General features: G+C 53.9%; 2 protein-coding genes across 2 annotated transcripts in view; one reads left to right on the forward strand and one right to left on the reverse strand.

Moving 5' to 3' along the window:
- Positions 1-13,633, reverse strand: part of LOC117009598 (hypoxia-inducible factor 3-alpha-like) — a 29,058-nt gene extending 15,425 nt beyond the window's left edge. The window contains 3 exon segments of the mRNA XM_042780108.1: positions 5,270-5,458; positions 12,466-12,521; positions 13,611-13,633. Coding sequence (XP_042636042.1) covers positions 5,270-5,458; positions 12,466-12,521; positions 13,611-13,633 — 268 coding nt within the window.
- A 2,725-nt stretch (positions 13,634-16,358) lies between these two features.
- On the forward strand, positions 16,359-19,516 carry LOC117009656 (small nuclear ribonucleoprotein Sm D2-like). The gene is given in 5 exon segments (XM_033083967.1): positions 16,359-16,512; positions 16,515-16,539; positions 19,258-19,283; positions 19,286-19,333; positions 19,336-19,516. Coding segments are annotated over 5 exon segments (348 nt in total). The 3' UTR covers positions 19,431-19,516.
- The last annotated feature ends 118 nt before the right edge of the window (positions 19,517-19,634 follow it).

Genomic DNA, 19,634 nt, shown 5'->3' on the forward strand with positions numbered 1-19,634 from the left:
GGGGGGACCCCAAAAAGTTCGGGGGGGTTGGGGGGGTGGGGGTTAAACCGGCCCCATCCCCTTTGGGTGTGGCTGTTCTGGGATTTTTTGGGGGATTTTGGGATTTTTGGGGGGTTTAGGGGATTTTGGGGAGGGGTCTGGGGGTCCCCAAAAAAATGGGGTGGGGGGACCCCAAAAAGTTCGGGGGTGTTGGGATAAATCCCATCCCAACCCTTTGGGTGGGATATTTAGGGGTTTGGGGATTTTTGGGGGGATTTTGGGGGTTTAGGGGATTTTGGGGAGGGGTCTGGGGGTCGCCAAAATAATTATGGGGTGGGGGACCCCAAAAAGTTCGGGGGGGTTGGGATAAATCCCATTCCCTCCTTTGGGTGTGGTTATTTAGGGGATTTTTAGGGGATTTAGGGGATTTTTGGGGGGTTTGGGGGATTTTGGGGAGGGGTCAGGGGGTCCCCAAAAATGTGGGGGGATCGCGGGACCCCAAAAAGTTCGGGGGTGTTGGGGGGGTGGGGGTAAAACTCATCCCAACCCCTTTGGGTGTGGCTGTTCTGGGATTTTTGGGGGGGTTGGGGGGGATTTTGGGGGGTTTAATGGGTCTGGGGGATTTTGGGGAGGGGTCTGGGGGTCCCCAAAAAAATTATGGGGTGGGGGGACCCCAAAAAAGTTCGGGGGGGGTTTGGATAAATCCCATCCCAACCCCTTTGGGTGTGGTTATTTAGGGATTTTGGGGGGATTTTTGGGGGGATTTTTGGGGGGTTTAGGGGATTTTGGGGAGGGGTCTGGGGGTCCCCAGAATGTGGGGGGGTGGGGGGACCCCAAAAAATTCGGGGGGGTTTGGATAAATCCCATCCTAACCCCTTTGGGTGTGGATATTTAGGGGATTTTTGGGGGGATTTTGGGGGATTTTTGGGGATTTGGGATTTTGGGGAGGGGTCCGGGGGTCCCCAAAAATGTGGGGGGGGTGGGGGGCCCCAAAAAGTTCGGGGGTGTTGGGGGGGTGGGGGTAAAACTCATCCCAACCCCTTTGGGTGTGGCTGTTCTGGGATTTTTGGGGGATTTTGGGGGGTTTAGGGGATTTTTTTGGATTTTTGGGGGGTTTGGGGGATTTTGATGAGGGTCTGGGGGTCCCCAAAAAAATTGGGGGAGGGTCGGGGGGGTCCCAATGGATTTGACGGTTCCCGGGTGGATTTTTTGGGGGGATTCCGATGGATTTGGGGGTTCCCGGGATAATTTTTGGGGTTCCCGCTGCATTTCCGGGCGTTCTCGGGGTATTTTTGGGTTTTTGGGGGGGGTTCCCAGAATATTTGGGGTTTTTGGGGGGGTTCCCGGGGTACTTTTGGGGTTTTTGGGAAATTTGGGGGGTTTTGGGGGCATTCCTCGGGTATTTTTGGGGTTTTTAGGGGGGTTCCCGAGATATTTTTGGGGTTTTTGAGGGGGTTCCCGGAATATTTTGGGGTTTTTAGGGGGGTCCCGGAATATTTTGGGGTTTTTTGAGGGGTTCCGGGATATTCTGGATTTCTGGGGGGATTCCCAATGGATTTTGGGGTTCCCGGGGTATTTTTTGGTTTTTGGGGGCATTCCTGGGGTATTTTTTTGGTTTTTGGGTTCCCTGTGCATTTTCGGGAGTTCCTGATCTATTTTTGGGGTTTTTGGGGCATTCCCGGGATATTTTTTGGGTTTTGGGGGGAATTCCTGGGGTATTTTTGGGGTTTTGGGGCATTCCTGGGATATTTTGGGGTTTTTGGGGGGGGTCCCGGAATATTTTGGGTTTTTTTGAGGGGTTCCCGGGATATTTTGGGGTTTTTGGGGTTCCCTGTGTATTTTCGGGAGTTCCTGATCTATTTTGGGTTTTTTTGGGGCATTCCTGGGGTATTTTTTGGGTTTTTTGAGGGGATCCCGGGATATTTTTGGGGTTTTGGGGGCATTCCCGGGGTATTTTTGGGTTTTTGGGGGGTTCCCGAGATATTTTTGGGTTTTTTGGGGGTTCCCGAGATATTTGGGGTTTTTTTGAGGGCTCCCGGGATATTTTTGAGGTTTTGGGGCATTCCCGGGATATTTTTTGGTTTTTGGGGCATTCCTGGGGTATTTTTTTGGGTTTTGGGGTTCCTGTGCATTTTCGGGAGTTCCTGATCTATTTGTGGGGTTTTTGGGGCATTCCCGGGATATTTTTGGGTTTTTGGGGGCATTCCTGGGGTATTTTTAGGGTTTTTTGGGGCATTCCCAGAATATTTTGGGGTTTTTTGAGGGTCCCGGGATATTTTGGGGTTTTGGGGGGCATTCCTGGGGTGTTTTTGGGTTTTTGGGGGGGTTCCCGGGATATTTTAGGGTTTTTTGAGGGGTTCCGGGATATTTTGGGTTTTTGGGGGGTCCCGGGATATTTTTGGGATTTCTGGGGATTCCCGATGGATTTTGGGTTCCCGGGGTATTTTTGGGGTTTTTGGGGCATTCCTGGGGTATTTTTTGGGTTTTGGGGTTCCCTGTGTGTTTTCGGAGTTCCTGATCTATTTTTGGGGTTTTTGGGGCATTCCCGGAATATTTTGGGTTTTTTGAGGGGGTCCCGGGATATTTTGGGGTTTTTTTTGGGGGATTCCGGAATATTTTGGGGGATTTTGGGGTTCCCTGTGCATTTTCGGGAGTTCCTGATCTATTTTGGGGGGGTTTGGGGCATTCCCGGGATATTTTTTGGGGTTTTTGGGGCATTCCCGGAATATTTGGGGGTTTTTTGAGGGGGTCCCGGAATATTTTGGGGTTTTTTGAGGGGGTTCCGGATATTTTTGGGATTTCTGGGGGAATTCCCAATGGATTTTGGGGTTCCCGGGGTATTTTTGGGGTTTTGGGGGCATTCCTGGGGTATTTTTTTGGTTTTTGGGGTTCCCTGTGCATTTTCTGGAGTTCCTGATCTATTTTTGGGGTTTTTGGGGCATTCCCGGGATATTTTTTGGGTTTTGGGGGCATTCCTGGGGTATTTTGGGTTTTTTGAGGGTTCCCGGGGTAATTTTTGGGGTTTTTGGGGGGAATTCCTGGGCTATTTTTGGGATTTCTGGGGGGATTCCAATGAATTTTGGGGTTCCCGGGGTATTTTTGGGTTTATGGGGGCATTCCTGGGGTATTTTTTTTGTTTTTGGGGTTCCCTGTGTATTTTCGGGAGTTCCTGATCTATTTGTGGGGTTTTTGGGGCATTCCCGGGATATTTTTTGGGTTTTGGGGGGGATTCCTCGGGTATTTTTGGGGTTTTTTTGAGGGGGTCCGGATATTTTGGGTTTTTGGGGGCATTCCTCGGATATTTTTGGGATTTCTGGGGGGATTCCCGCTGGATTTTGGGGCCCACGGGATTTTGGGGTTCCCTGTGCATTTCTGAGGTTCCCGGGATATTTTTGGGGGTTCAGGGGGGATTTCCCGGATATTTCGGGGTTCGGGGGGGGTTCCCTGTGTATTTTTAGGTTTCAGGCGAGTTCCAGGGATGTTTTTTGGGATTTTTGGGGGGGGGTTCCCGATGGATTTTGGGGTTCCCGGGATATTTTTTGGGATTTTTGGGGGGTTCCCGGGGTATTTCGGGGTCCCTGTGTATTTTTTTGGGTTTTGGGGGGGGTCCCAGGGTATTTTTTGGGGTTCCCGGGTAATTTTGGGAGGTTTATGGGTTCCCGGGATATTTTGGTTTCAGGAGGGGTCCCCTATGTATTTTGGGGTCCCCAGTGCATTTTGGGGTTTCAAAGGGATTCCCTGTGTTATTTTGAGGATTCTCGGGTATTTTCCGGTTTTTTGGGGGGGGATTCCCGGGTATTTCGGGTTCGGGGGTTCCTGGGGTATTTTTGTGATTTCTGGGGGGTTCCCGGGGTATTTTTTGGGTTCCCGGGGTATTTTTGGGGTTTTTTGGGGGGATTCCCTATGTATTTCGGAGGATTCCCGGGGTATTTCGGGGTGCCCTATGTATTTTTGCGGTTCCCTGCTATTTTTTGGGTTTTTAGGGGGGTTCCCAGGTATTTTTTTTGGGTTTTTAGGGGGGTTCCCAGGTATTTTTTGGGTTTTTAGGGGGGTTCCCAGGTATTTTTTGGGTTTTTAGGGGGGGTTCCCGAGGTATTTTTTGGGGTTCCCGGTGTATTTTTTGGGATTCCCTATGTATTTTCGGGTTTTTTGACCGGGATTCCCTATGTATTTCGGGGTCCCCTATGTATTTTTGGGGTCCCCTATATATTTTTTTGGGATCCCCATTGCATTTTCGGGTTCGGGGGGTTCCCGCTGTATTTTTGGGGGGGTTTTTGGGTTCCCGGGGTATTTCGGGGTCCCCTATATATTTCTGGGGATCCCCAGTGCATTTTGGGGTTCGGGGGTTCCGGAGTATTTTTGGGGGGGTTTTTGGGGTTCCCGGGTATTTCGGGGTCCCCTATATATTTCTGGGGATCCCCAGTGCATTTTTGGGGTTCACGGGGGGTTCCCGGTGTATTTTTGGGGGGGTTTTGGAGGATTCCCGGGGTATTTTTCGGGGTTTTGGGGGGGGATTCCGGGGTATTTCGGTGTTCGGGGGTTCCTGGGGTATTTTTATGATTTCTGGGGCGGTTCCGGTGCATTTTTGGGGGATTTTTGGAGGGTTCCTGGGGTATTTTTGGGGTTTTTTTGGAGGGATTCCTATGCATTTCGGGGGTTCCCGGGTATTTCGGGGTGCCCTGTGTATTTTGGGTCCCCTGTGCATATTTTGGGGTTCCCGGGGTATTTTTTTTTGTTTTGGGGTGGTTCCCAGGGTATTTTGGGGGGTGTTTTTGGGGGGTTCCCGGGGTATTTCGGGTTCGGGGTTCCTGGGGTATTTTTATGATTTCTGGGGGGGTTCCCGGGGTATTTTTGGGTTTTTTGGGGGGATTCCCTATGTATTTCGGAGGATTCCCGGGGTATTTCGGGGTCCCCTATGTATTTTTGGGGTCCCCAGTGCATTTTCGGGGTCGGGGAGAGTTCCCGGGGTATTTTTGGGGTTCCCGGGTATTTTTTTGGTTTTTGGGGGGGATTCCCCTATGTATTTTTGGGGTTCCCGGTGTTTTCGGGTCTTTTGGGGGGGATTTCCGGGGTATTTCGGGGTTCGGGGTTTCCTGGGGTATTTTTGTGATTTCTGGGGGGTTTCCCGGGGTATTTTTTGGGGGTTCCCGGGGCATTTTTTAGGTTTTTGGGGTACTTTTGGCGGGGTTTTTTGGGGTTTCCCGGGGTATTTCGGGGTTCGGGGTTCCCTGGGTATTTTTGTGATTTCTGGGGTGGGTCCCCAGTACATTCCGGGGTTCGGGGTGCTGACCCGCGGCCAGCAGGCGGTGCACGCGCAGGTAGCTGATGGTCAGCCGCATGATGGACGCTTTTGTCCAGGTGGGCGCTGACCCGCGGGCGAAGGGCAGCGCCAGGGCGAGCTGCCCGAACACCTCGGCCTCGCGGCTCCGCCCGCACCGGGCGGCGTCCGGGAGCGCTCCGGCGGCCCTCGGGGGTCGGCCTGGGGGGGACCCCAAAATGAACCCCAAAAACCCGAATTGAAACCCAAAAACTGCATTGTATCCCAAAAAATCCTCCCTGTATCACCAAAAATCCCCATAGAACCCCCACAAAATCCCAATAGAATATCCCCCAAAACCTCCCCAGTGACCCCCACCCTGTCCTGGGGACCCTCGGGGGTCGGCCTGGGGGGACCCCAAAATGAACCCCAAAAACCCAAATTTAACCCCAAAAACTGCAATATATCCCCTAAAAACGTCCCTGTATCACCGAAAACCTCCCCTGGATCACCAAAACCTACCCAAAAAAACCCCAAAAAATCCCCCAGTGACCCCACCCTGTCCCGGAGCCCTCGGGGTCGGCCTGGGGGACCCCAAAAATGAACCCCAAAAACCTAAAATTTAACCCCAAAAACTCACTGCATTCCAAAAAAAACCATCCTTGTATCACCAAATCCATCCCTGTGTCACCAAAAACAGCCCCAAACATCTCCCGGTGACCCCCACCCTGTCCCGGGGACTCTCGAGGGTCGGCCTGGGGGGACCCCAAAAAATGAACCCCAAAAGCCCGAATTGGAAACCCAAAAACCGCAATATATTCCCCAAAAACTGCATTGTATCCCAAAAAAACCATCCCTGGATCACCAAAAACAGCCCCAAAACCTCCCCCAGTGACCCCCAACCTGTCCCGGCGGCCCTCGGGGGTCGGCCTGGGGGGACCCCAAAAATGAACCCCAAAAACCCCGAATTGAACCCGAAAAACTGCGCTGTATCCGCATAAAACCCATAGAAACCCCCAAAACCAAGATAGAACCCCCATAGAATCCCCCCAAAACATCCCCAGTGACCCCAACCCTGTCCTGGGGACCCTCGGGGGTCAGACTGGGGGGACCCCAAAAAATGAACCCAAAAATCCCGAATTGAACCCCAAAAATCCCGAGTTCAACCCCAAAAACCCCGAATTCAACCCAAAAACTGCATTGTATCCAAAAAAACCATCTCCGAATCACCAAAAAACCCCCAAAACCTCCCCAGTGACCCCAACCTGTCCTGGGGACCCTCGGGGGTCGGCCTGGGGAGGACCCCCAAAAATGAACCCCAAAAACCCCGAATTGAAACCCAAAAATCCCGAGTTCAACCCCAAAACCCGCAATATATCCCCAAAAACTGCATTGTATTCCCTAAAAACCATCCCTGTGTCACCAAAAGCAGCCAAAAACCTCTTCCAGTGACCCCCACCCTGTCCCGGGAGCCCTCGGGGGTCGGCCTGGGGGCACCCCAAAAAATGAAACCCAAAAACCCCAAACTGAGCACCAAAAACTGCATTGTATCCGTATAAAACCATAGAAACCCATAAATCCCCAAAAAATGAACCCCAAAACATCTCCCATTGAACCCAAATCCGTCCTGGGGACCCTGGGGGGTCGGCCTGAGGGGGACCCCAAAAATGAACCCCAAAAAACCCGAATTCAACCCCAAAAACTGCATTGTGTCCCAAAAAACCTCATAGAAACCCCCCAAAACCAACATATTACCCACATAGAATCCCCCCAAAACATCTCCAGTGAACCCCCACCCTGTCCCGGTGGCCCTCGGGGGTCGGCCTGGGGGGACCCCGAAAAATGAACCCAAAAATCCCGAATTGAACCCCTAAAATTGCACTGTATCCAAAAAACCCATAGAAACCCCCCAAAACTACCATAGAACCCCCCCAAAACATCTCCCAGTGACCCCAACCTGTCCCGGGGACCCTCGGGGTCGGCCTGGGGGGGACCCCAAAAATGAACCCAAAAATCCCGAATTGAATCCCAAAACCGCAATATCCCCTAAAAAACGATACTTGTGTCACCAAAAACCCCATAGAACACCCCTAAATTATCTCCCCCAGTGACCCCCACCCTGTCCCGGGACCCTCGGGGGTCAGACTGGGGGGGACCCCAAAAAATGAACCCCAAAAATCCCTAATTGAAATCCAAAAACCCCGAATTCAACCGCAAAACCCGCACGGTATCCGCATAAAACCCATAAAACCTCCCAAAAATGAACCCCAAAAATCCCGAATTCAACCCCCAAAAACCCAAATTCAACCCCAAACCCCCCCTGCACCCCAAATTTCCCATTCCCCTGCATCCCCACTTTCTCATATTCCCCCATTTTTTCATTTTTTCCCAATTTTTCCTATTGCCCCATTCTTTCACTGTTTTTCCCATTTTTCCCCATTTTTCCCAATTTTTTCCCCATTTTTTCCCCATTTTCCCCATCTCCCCCCCATTTTCCCCATTTTTCCAGGATTTCCCATTTTCCCATGGTTTCCTCCCATTCCCATGTCCCATATCTCCATTTCCCCATTTTTCACTGTTTTCCCCTTTTTTTCCCATTTTTTCCTCATTTTCCAAGATTTCCTTCATGTTCTCATTCCCAAACGTTGCCACCATCCCTTATCCCCATTTCCCCCAATTTTTGGTTGTTTTTCCCCATTTTTTTTGGCTGTTTTCCCCACTATCCCATTTTTTCTGTGTTTTCCCCATTTTCTAGGATTTCCCATTTCCAGGATTTCCTGTCTGTTCTCGTGTCCCATATTCCCATTTCCCCATTTTTCCGCTGTTTTTTGCTGGTTTTCCCCATTTTTTCCCTGTCTCCCCCATTTTTTCCATTTCCCCCCTGTTTCCCCCGGTGTTTTGCTGTTTTCCCCATTTCCCCATTTCCCCCCATTTTTTTGCTGTTTTCCCCATTTTCCCCATTTCCCCCCACGTCCCCCCATTTCCCCCCATTTTTCCCATTTCTACCCATTTTTTTTCTGTTTTCCCCCATTTTTTCGCTGTTTCCCCGGGTTTTTTGCTGTTTCTCCCCTTTTTTCGCTGTTTTTTGCCGTTTTCTCCTAATTTTTCCCCATTTCCCCCCCAGTTTTCCCCGTTCTCCCCCATTTTTTCTCCGTTTCCCCCCGGGTTTTTTGCTGGTTTTCGCTGTTTTTCACTGTTTTTCGCCCTTTTCTCCCATTTCCCCCCCGTCTCCCCCATGTCCCCCCGTGTTTTTCCCCATTCCCCCCATTTTTCCCCATTTCACCCCATTTTTTCCCCATTTCCCCCGGATTTTTCCCGTGTCCCCATTTTTTTCTGTTTCCCCCCCATTTTTTCCCCATTTCCCCCATTTTTTGCCGTTTTTTCCCCATTTTTTGCCGTTCTCCCCATTTTTCCCCATTTCCCCCATTTTTTGCGTTTTCCCCCCATTTTTTCCCCATTTCCCCCATTTTTTGCTGTTTCCCCCATTTTTTCCCCATTTCTCCCCCATTTTTCCCCCATTTCCCCCATTTTTTCCCATCTTTTCCCATTTTTCCATTTTTTCCCATTTTTCCCCCATTTCCCCCCATTTTTTCCCCATTTCCCCCCATTTTTTTCTGTTTTCCCCCATTTTTTGCCGTTTCTCCCCATTTTTCCCCATTTCCCCCCGTTTTTTTCGCTATTTTTCGCCGGGTTTTTTTGCTATTTTTCGCTATTTTTCGCTGTTTTTCGCCGTTTTTCGCCCTTTTCTCCCCGTTTTCCCCCCTGTCTCCCCCATTCCCATTTTTGCTGTTTTTTCCCCATTTTTTGCCGTTCTCCCCCATTTTTTCCCCATTTCCCCCCGGTTTTTTTGCTATTTTTCGCTGTGTTTTTTCGCTATTTTTCGCCGTTTTTCGCCCTTTTCTTCCCGTTTTCCCCCCTGTCTCCCCATTCCCCCATTTTTTGCTGTTTTTTCCCCATTTTTTACCGTTTCTCCCCCATTTTTTCCCCATTTCCCCCCGTTTTTTTTTCTATTTTTCGCTGGGTTTTTTGCTATTTTTCGCAGTTTTTCGCCGTTTTTCGCCCTTTTCCCCCATTTCCCGCCGGGTTTCCCCATTTCCCCCATTTTTCCCATTCCCCCCATTTTTTGCTGTTTTTTCCCCATTTCTCCCCATTTTTTCCCCATTCCCCCCGTGTTTTTCGCTATTTTTCGCTGGTTTTTTGATTATTTTTCGCAGTTTTTCGCCGTTTTTCGCCTTTTCCCCATTTCCCGCGGTGTTTCCCCATTTCCCCCCATTTTTTCCCCATTTCCCCCCATTTTTTTGCTGTTTTTTCCCCATTTCCCCCCATTTTTTGCCGTTTCTCCCCCATTTTTCCCCATTTCCCCCGGTTTTTTTTTCTTTTTCGCTATTTTTCTCTATTTTTCGCAGTTTTTCGCCGGTTTTCGCCTTTTCTCCCCATTTCCCCCCGTCTCCCCATTTCCCCCGTGTTTTTCCCCATTCCCCATTTTTCCCATTTCTCCCCATTTTTTCCCATTTCCCCCCGGTTTTTTTTTGCTATTTTTCGCTATTTTTCGCTGTTTTTCGCCGTTTTTCGCCGTTTTTCGCCCTTTTCTCCCCGTTTTTCCCCCCTGTCTCCCCATTCCCCATTTTTTCCCCATTTCCCCCATTTTTTGCTGTTTTCCCCCCCCATTTTTTCCCATTTCCCCCATTTTTCCCCCATTTCCCCCATTTTTTGCTGTTTTTCCCCATTTTTTCCCCATTTCTCCCCCATTTTTTCCCCATTTCCCCCCGGTTTTTTCGCTATATTTTTCGCTATTTTCGCTATTTTTCGCTATTTTTCGCAGTTTTTCGCCGTTTTTCGCCCTTTTCTCCCCGTTTTTCCCCCCTGTCTCCCCCATTCCCCCATTTTTTGCTGTTTTTTCACAATTTTTTGCCGTTTTCCCCATTTTTCCCCATTTCCCCTTTTTTTGCTATTTTTCGCTATTTTTCGCTCTTTTTCGCTATTTTTCGCCGTTTTTCGCCTTTTCTCCCCGTTTTTTCCCCCCTGTCTCCCCCATTCCCCCATTTTTTCCCCATTTCCCCCCATTTTTCCCATTTCCCCGGTTTTTTTGCTATTTTTCGCTTTTTTCTCTATTTTCGCCGTTTTCGCCGTTTTTCGCCCTTTTCCCCCCGTTTCCCCCCCGTCCCCCCCGTGGTGCCCCGCCCGGGCCGTGGGGCCGCGCACGTGCCGCCCGGGGCCGGGACGGGCTGTTCCCGGTGCTGTTCCCGTTCCCGTTCCTGTCCCTGGCTCCGAGCCCGGGGCCGCGGCCGGGGGAGCGCGGGGGGCGGGGCCATGCAAATTTATGGAGATTTATGGAAATGAGGGGCGGGGAGCGCGGGGGTGGGCGGGGTGGGAATGGGACCAGTATCGGAATGGGAATGGGACCAGTACGGGACACTAACTGGGACCAGTATGGGAATGGGACTGGGATCAGAACAGGGAACGGGACCGGGACCAGTACGGGAACGGGACCAGTACGGGAATGGGACGGGACAGTAGGGGAATGGGAATGGGACCAGTTCAGGACTGGGACCAGTACGGGGACGGGAATGGGACCAAGTATCGGAATGGGAATGGGACCAGTACGGGAATGGGACTGGGATCAGAACCAGGTGTTAACTGGGACCAGTATGGGAATGGGACTGGGACCCGTACGGGGATGGGACCAGTATCAGAATGGAATGGGACCAGTACGGGACACTAACTGGGAGCAGTATGGGAATGGGACTGGGATCAGAACAGGAATGGGACTGGGACCAGTTCAGGAAGGGACTGGGACCAGTAACAGAATGGGAATGGGATCAGAACTGGAATGGGAATGGGACCAGTACGGGAATGGGACCAGTACAGGAGTGGGACCAGTACGGGAATGGGACTGGGACCAGTACGGGAATGGGACTGGGATCAGGACCGGTACGGGGAATGGGACAGTAAAGGAATGGGAATGGGACCGGGGTGGGACGGGGACCAGTACGGGACTGGACCAGCTCAGGAATGGGACTGGGACCAGTACCAGGATAGGACTGGGATCAGAACCGGAATGGGACTGGGACCAGAATCAGGTTTTAACTGGGACCAGTATGGGACTGGGATCAGTACGGGAATGGGACCAGTACCGGAATGGGACCGGGACCAGAATGGGACCGGGACCAGGGTAGGACTGGGACCAGTTCAGGAATGGGACTGGGACCAGTTGAGGAATGGGACTGGAATCAGAACCGGGTGCTAACTGGGACCAGTTCAGGAATGGGACCAGGACTGGGGTGGGACTGGGACCAGTAAGGGAATGGGACTGGACCAGTTCAGGAATGAGAATGGGACCGGGGTGGGACTGGAATCAGAACTGGGTGCTAACTGGGACCAGTACAGGAATGGGACTGGGATCAGACCTGGAATGGGACTGGGACCAGAACAGTAATGGGACTGGGACCAGTACAGGGCAATAACTGGGATCAGAACTGGAATGGGACTGGGACCAGTACCGGAATGGGACTGGGACCAGGACGGGAATGGGACCAGTTCAGGAAGGGAATGGGACCAGTACGGGAGTGGGACTGGAATCAGAACCGGGTGCTAATTGGGACCAGTACGGGAATGGGACTGGGACCAGTACCGGGGTGGGAATGGGACCAGTATGGGCATGGGACTGGGATCAGAACCGGAATGGGACTGGGACCAGAACCGGAATGGGACTGGGACCAGTACAGAAATGGGAGTGGGACCAGTACCAGGCGCTAACTGGTACCAATTAGCACAAGGTGCTAATTTGGACCAGTACTGTCACTCACTGGCACCAGTACCAGCGCTAACCGGGACCAGCACCAGGCGCTAACTGGGACCAGCACCAGGCGCTAACTGGCACCAGTACCGGCCAGTAACTGGGACAGTACCTGTCACTAAGAGCAACCAGTACCAGGCACTAACTGGCACCAGCACCAGGCGCTAACTGGGACCAGTACAGGGCGCTAACTGGCACCAGTACAGGGCGCTAACTGGGACCAGTACCAGTCTCTAACTGGGACCAGTACCAGGCACTAACTGGGACCAGTACCAAGCACTAACTGGCACCAGTACAAGGCACTAACTGGGACCAGCACCACGCACTAACTGGGACCAGTACCAGTCTCTAACTAGAACCAGTACCAAGCACTAACTGGACCAGTACGAATCTCTAACTGGGACCAGTACCAGTCTCCAACTGGGACCAGTACCAATCTCTAACTGGGACCAGTACCAGGCGCTAACTGGTACCAGTACCAGGCAGTAACTGGGACCAGTACCAATCTCAACTGGGACCAGTACCAGTCTCCAACTGGGACCAGTACCAATCTCTAACTGGGACCAGTACCAGGTGCTAACTGGGACCAGTACCAGTGCAGTAACTGGGACCAGTACCAGTCTCTAACTGGGACCAGTACCAGTCTCTAAACTGGTACTAGCACGGCCGCAGGAGCACACGCGTGTCCCCCACGTGTCCCACACGTGTCCCCACGAGGCCACTCGTGTCCCCCCCTGTCCCCCTCCAGTGTCCCCCCTCCGACACTTTCTGGGGGGTCCCCGAGCCCCCCCTCGTGCCGGGACCCCCCTCGGGTGCCACGTGGGACCGACCCCCCCCCCCCAATTCGGGGGGTCCCACCCTGATCCGGGACCTTCCAGGAGGTCCCAAAGTCCCCAAACTCCCCCCGTGTCCCCCCCAGTGTGTTCGGGGGGCGGGTCCCGACCCCCTCATTCCCACGGGACCCCCAAACCGCCCCGGGACCCTCCCCCGGTTCCCGGTCCCGCCCCCCTCGGAGGTCCCGGTGCTGGGGGGGCGTGATCCCGCGTCCCCCTCCCCCAATTCCTGTTCCGGGACCCCCCAAAATCAACCGGACCCCGCCCCCCCCCGAGGGTCCCATTACCGGGACCCCCCCCCAGACCGATCCCGCCCTTTCCGGGACCCCGGGACCCCCCCCGGACCGGACCCCGCCCCCCCGAGGGTCCCGTTCACCGATTCCGCCCCCCCCGGGGGTCGGCCCGACCGGACCCCACCTCCCCGGTCACCGATCCCGGACCCCCCCCTCGGGAATTCCAGCCCCGGACCCCCCAGGACCGGACCCCACCCCCTCGGTGACCGATCCCGGACCCTCCCGGGCAATCCCAGCCCCGGGACCCCCCCCCCCCCAAACCGAGCCCGACCCCTCCGAGGGTCCCAACCGCGGGACCCCCGCCCCGGGGTCGGACCCCCGCCCCTCCGGGGGTCGCATTCCCGGACCCCGCCCCCCCGGGGGTCGCATTCCCGGGAGTCCCCGTGCCCGTGACCCATCCCGGGGTCTCAACTCGGGACCCCTCCCCAAAATCCCCTCGTGTCCCCCCGTACCTCGGCCCGGGCCGCCCGTCCATGGCCGCCGCTGCCGCGCCCTCCGCACCCACGCGCCGAGCCCCCTCCTCGGCCACGCCCCCTCCGCCCCGGCCACGCCCCCTCCGCGGCCACGCCCCCTCGCACACCCCTCACTGGACACGCCCCCCTCCACTGGGACACGCCCCCTTTTTGCACACGCCCCTTTGGTTAATGCCACGCCCACATAGTGACACACCCCCTCGTTAGACACGCCCCCTCCCAAAATAACCACACGGGACACGCCCCTTCGAGGACCACGCCCCATTCTGCCACACCCCACAAAGTCACGCCCACTTTATAACCACGCCCACCGATCCCCACCTCAATGTGGGCGTGGTCTAACCTCGGTCACCCCCTCACCTGGCTCCCACGCCCCCTGAGACCACGCCCACTTTGATGATGAAATGCCACACCCATTTTTGGTCACGCCCCTTTTTGGGCACGTGTCACGCACAACCCTGAGACCACGCCCACAAAACATCGGCCACGCCCCCTGGGACCCCCAAAATTCTTTTTGAGACCCCCCCCCAAATTTCCCCTGAGACCCAAATTCCCCTGAGACCCCCCAAAATCCCCCCTGGGACCCCCCAAATTCGTCCTGGGACCCCCCAAATGCCCTGGGACCCCCAAAATCCCTCTCAACATCCCCAAATCCCTCAGAGGACCCTAAACCCCCCTAGGATCCCCCAAAAATCCCCCTAGGACCCCCCAGATTCCCTGGGATCCCCCAAAATCCTCTCTAGACCCAAAATCCCCTCTGAGACCCCACAAACCCCCTGGGTTCCCCCAAATTCCCTCTGGGACCCCCAAAATTCCCCGGGACCCCCAAACGCCCTTGAGGCCACGCCCCTTTCCTAAACCACGCCCATTGCATTATGACCACGCCCACTTCGCAATCCCATTGGCCGCCGCTCCGCTGTGACCGGAAGTGGTTCCGCCCACGCCGTGCCCCGGAAGTTCGGCGGAAGCGGCGGGAGCGGGAGAGCGGCAGCCATGTGAGAGCGGCGCGGGGGAAACGGGGAAAAAACGGGAAAAAACCGCGAAAAAAAAACCGGGGAAATCGGGGGGGAACCGGGAAAAAACGGGAATGGGGAGGAGCGGGGAAGCGGAGGGAGCGGGAGCGGGGGGCGAGCGGGGGGAACCGGGGAGAGGCGGAACTGGGGATGGGGAGCGGCGGCGGGACGGGCCTGGGCCTGGCCCGCTTTTGTCGCCGTCCTGGCGCTGTCCCCAAATCTGTCCTGGTGTCCCCATCCCTGTCCAGTGTCCTCATCCGTGTCCCAAACCTGTCTGGTGTCCTCAGCCCTGTACTGTGTCCCCAAATCTGTCCTGGTGTCCCCAAATCTGTCCTAGAGTCCCCATCCCTGTCCAGTGTCCTCATCCCGTGTCCCCAAACCCGTCCCATGTCCCCAAACCTGTCCCGGTGTCCCCTCCCTGTGTCCCCACATTCCCCTGCTTTCCCTCTATCCCTGTGATATCCTGGTGTCCCCTGATGTCCCTAACGTCCCCCTGATGTCCCCTGGGTCCCCCTGATGTCCCAGGACCCTGCTGAACGAGCCCAGGAGTGAGATAACCCCAGGGAACGATCTCCATGTCCCCACAATCCCCTGATTTCCCTCTGTCCCTGTGATACCCTGGTGTCCCTGGTGTTCTCACAATGTCCCAAACGATGTCACTGTGTCCCCACAAGTCCCTGATGTCCCCAACGTCCCAGGTCTCTCCTGAACAAGCCAAGAGCGAGACGTCCCAGGGAACGATCTCCATGTCCCCACAATCCCTGGTTCCCCTGCTGTCCCTGTGATATCCTGGTGTCCCTGTTGTGTCCCCACAATGTCCCAAACGATGTCCCCAACGTCCCCTGATGTCCCCAGGTCCCTGCTGAACGAGCCCCAGAGCGAGATGTCCCCAGGGAACGATCTCTGTGTCCCCGTGTCCCCACATTCCCCTGCTGTCCCTGTGATATCCTGGTGTCCCTGTCGTGTCCCCCTGCTGTCCTTGGGTCCCACAATGTCCCAAACGATGTCCCAACGTCCCCTGATTCCCCAAGGTTCCCAGGTCCCTGCTGAATGAGCCCAAGAGCGAAATGACCCCAGGGAACGATCTCCGTGTCCCCACATTCCCTGATTTCCCTCTGTCCCTGTGATACCCTGGTGTCCCCCTGGTGTCCCTGGTGTCCCTGTCGTGTCCCCATCGTATCCTGATGTCCCCCTGATGTCCCCTGATGTCCCCGATCCCTGACCTGAACGAGCCCAAGAGCGAGATGACCCCAGGGAACGATCTCCATGTCCCCACATTCCCCTGATTTCCATTTAATCAGTGATATCCTGGTGTCCCTGATGTACCCCTGGTGTCCCTGTCATGTCCCCACGAGTCCCCAACCGTCCCCCTGATGTCCCCTGATGTCCCCAACGTCCCCAGGTCCCTGCTGAACAAGCCAAGAGCGAGTGTCCCCAGGGAACGATCTCCATGTCCCCGTGTATCCACATTCCCCTGATTTCCCTCTGTCCCTGTGATATCCTGGTGTCCCCCTGATGCCCCAACGTCCCCCTGATGTCCCCTGATGTCCCCAATGTCCCAGGTCCCTGCTGAACAAGCCCAAGAGCGAGATGACCCCAGGAATGATCTCCATGTCCCACATTCCCCTGATTTCCCTCTGTCCCTGTGACATCCTGGTGTCCCTGGGTCTCCACAATGTCCCAAACGATGTCCCCAATGTCCCCCTGATGTCCCATGTCTCTCCTGAACAAGCCCAAGAGCGAGATGACGCCCGAGGAGCTGCAGAAGCGCGAGGAGGAGGAGTTCAACACGGGCCCGCTGTCGGTGCTGACGCAGAGCGTCAAGAACAACACCCAGAGGCTCATCAACTGCAGGAACAACAAGAAGCTGCTGGGCGCGTCAAGGCCTTCGACAGGTGTGGCCTCGGTCCCCAGGGTCCCCAAGGTGTCACCAAGGTGTCACCAGAGTCCCCAGGGTGTCTTCATGGTATCCTCATGATGACCCCAGGGTCAGCTCAGTGACCTCAAGGGCTGCCCTGGGCCTTGGATGGGTCTGTCCCCAGTGTCTCCAGGGTCTCCAAGGTCACCAAGGTGTCACCAAGGTGTCACCAGGATCCCCAAGGTGTCACCAGTGTCCCCAAGGTGTCCCCATTGGTCACCACAGTGTCCCCTCAGTATCCTCGTGGTGACCCCAGGGTCAGCTCAGTGACCACAAGGGCTGCCTGGACTTTGGACAGGTTTGTCCCCAGTGTCCTCAGTGTCCCCAAGGTGTCCCCAGAGTATCCAAGGTGTCCCCATGGTGTCCCCAGGGTCAACACAGTGTCCCCTCGGTATCCCCAGGGTCAGCTCAGTGACCCCAAGGGCTGCCCTGGGCCTTGGGTGGGTCTGTTCTCAATGTCCCCAAGGTGTCCCCAGTGTCCCAAGGTGTCCTCAAGGTCCCCAAGTGTCCCAAGGTGTCACCATGGTCACCACAGTGGTCCTCATGGTGTCCTCAGTATCCCCACGGTGACCCCAGGTCAGCTCAGTGACCTCAAGGGCTCCTCTGAGCCTTGGACAGGTCTGTCCTCAGTGTCCCCAGGGTGTCCCCACGGTGTCCCTAAGGTGTCCTCAATATCCCCAGTGTCCCCAAGGTGTCCCAAGGTCACCACAGTGTCCTCATGGTGTCTTTATGGTGTCCTCAGTATCCCCATGGTGACCCCAGGGTCAGCTCAATGACCTCAAGGGCTGCCCTGGCCTTGGACAGGTTTGTCCTCAATGTCCCCAGGGTGTCCCCAAGGTGTCCTCAGTTCTCTCTCTCCCTGTTCCCCCCCAAATCCCCATCTTCTCCCCTAAATCCCATTTCTCCCCCAAAATCCCATTTTCCCCCCCATTTTCTCCCCCCAAGTCCCATTTTCCCCCCATTTTCTCCCCCCAAAATCCCATTTTTCTCCCCATTTTTCCCCCCCAAACCCATTTTTTCCCCAAAAAAATCCATTTTCTCTCCCCAAATCCATTTTCCCCCCCATTTGTCCCCCAAAAATCCCATTTTTTCTCCCCCATTTTTTTCCCCCAAATCCCATTTTTCTCCCCATTTTTCGCCTGAAAATACAATTTTTCTCCCCCAAATCCCATTTTTCTCTCCCAAAATCCCAATTTTTTTCCCCAAATCCCATTTTAATCCAAATTCTCCCCAAATCCCTTTTTTTTTCCCTCCAAATCCCATTTTTATCCCAAATTTTCCCCCCAAATCCCATTTCTCCCCCCAAAATCCCATTTCCCATCTCCCAAACCCCATTTTCTTTCTCCCCCCAAAATCCCATTTTTCCCTCCAAATCCCATTTTTCTCCCATGTTTTCCCCCTCAAAATCCCATTTTCTCCCAATTTTTTTCCCAAAATCCCATTTTTCTCCCAATTTTCCCCCCCCAAATCCTCTTTTCCCCCCATTGTTTCCCCAAAATCCCATTTCCCTCCAAACCCCCATTTTCTCCCCCCAAATCCCATTTTCCTCCTCCCCAAACCCCATTTTGCCCCCCCAAAATCCCATTTTTTTCCCCCAAAATCTCTTTTTTTTTTCCGCCAAATCCCATTTTTCTCCCCATTTTTTCCCCCCCAAACCCCATTTTTTCCCCCCAAATCCCAATTTTTTCCCCCCAAATCCCATTTTTCTCCCCATTTTTCCCCCAAATCCCATTTTTATCCAAATTTTTCCCCAAAATCCCATTTTTATCCCCAATTTTCCCCCCCAAAATCCCATTTTCCCCCCATTTTCTCCCCCCAAAATCCCATTTTTCTCCCCATTTTCTCCCCTGAACCCCATTTTTTCCCCAAAAAATCCCATTTTCTCTCCCCAAATCCCATTTCCCCCCATTGTTTCCCCAAAATCCCATTTTTCTCCCATTTTTTCCCCCAAATCCCATTTTTCTCCCCATTTTTCGCCTGAAAATCCAATTTTTCCCCCCAAATCCCATTTTCTCTCCCAAAATCCCAATTTTTTCCCCCAAATCCCATTTTTAATCCAAATTTCTCCCAAATCCCTTTTTTTTCCCTCCAAATTCCATTTTTATCCCAAATTTTTCCCCCAAATCCCATTTTCTCCCCCCAAAATCCCATTTTCTCCCCATTTCTTCCCCCAAAATCCCATTTTTTCTCCCCCCAAACCCCATTTCCCATCTCCCAAACCCCATTTTCTCCCCCCAAAATCCATTTTTCCCCCCAAATCCCATTTTTCTCCCCATTTTCTCTCCCTAAAATCCCATTTTTCTCCCCACGTTTTCTCCCCTCAAAATCCCATTTTTCTCCCATTTTTTTCCCCAATATTCCATTTTTCTCCCAATTTTTCCCAAAATCCATTTTTCTCCCAATTTTCTCCCCCCAAATCCCATTTTCTCCCCCAAATCTCTTTTCCCCCCCATTGTTTCCCCAAAATCCCATTTTCTCCTCCAAACCCCATTTTCTCCCCCAAATCCCATTTCCCCCCATTTTCTCCTCCCCAAACCCAATTTTGCCCCCTCAAAATCCCAATTTTTTCCCCAAAATCTCATTTTTTTCCCCAAAATCCCATTTTTCTCCCCATTTCCCCCCCAAAAATCCCAATTTTCCCCCAAATTCCCATTTTTATCCCAATTTCCCCCCAAATTCCCATTGTTTCCCCCAGGCACTGTAACATGGTGCTGGAGAACGTCAAGAGATGTGGACCGAGGTGCCCAAGAGCGGCAAAGGCAAAAAGAAATCCAGCCCGTCAACAAGGATCGCTACATCTCCAAGATGTTCCTGCGGGGGGACTCGGTCATCGTGGTGCTCAGGAACCCCCTGATCGCTGGCAAGTAGGGATGGACCTGCCAGGACCTGCCAGGACCTGTCAGAACCTTCCAGGACCTGCCAGGACCCATCAGAACCTTCTAGAACCCATCAGAACCTTCCAGAACTTTCCCAGATCCCTCAGGAACCTCCCAGACCCCTCCCAGTCTCGGTCATCGTGGTGCTCAGGAACCCCCTGATCGCTGGGAAATAGGGAGGGACCTGCCAGGACCT

This window comes from Catharus ustulatus, chromosome 34, assembly GCF_009819885.2.
Source record: "Catharus ustulatus isolate bCatUst1 chromosome 34, bCatUst1.pri.v2, whole genome shotgun sequence".
In the NCBI taxonomy this organism is placed as follows: Eukaryota; Metazoa; Chordata; class Aves; order Passeriformes; family Turdidae; genus Catharus; species Catharus ustulatus.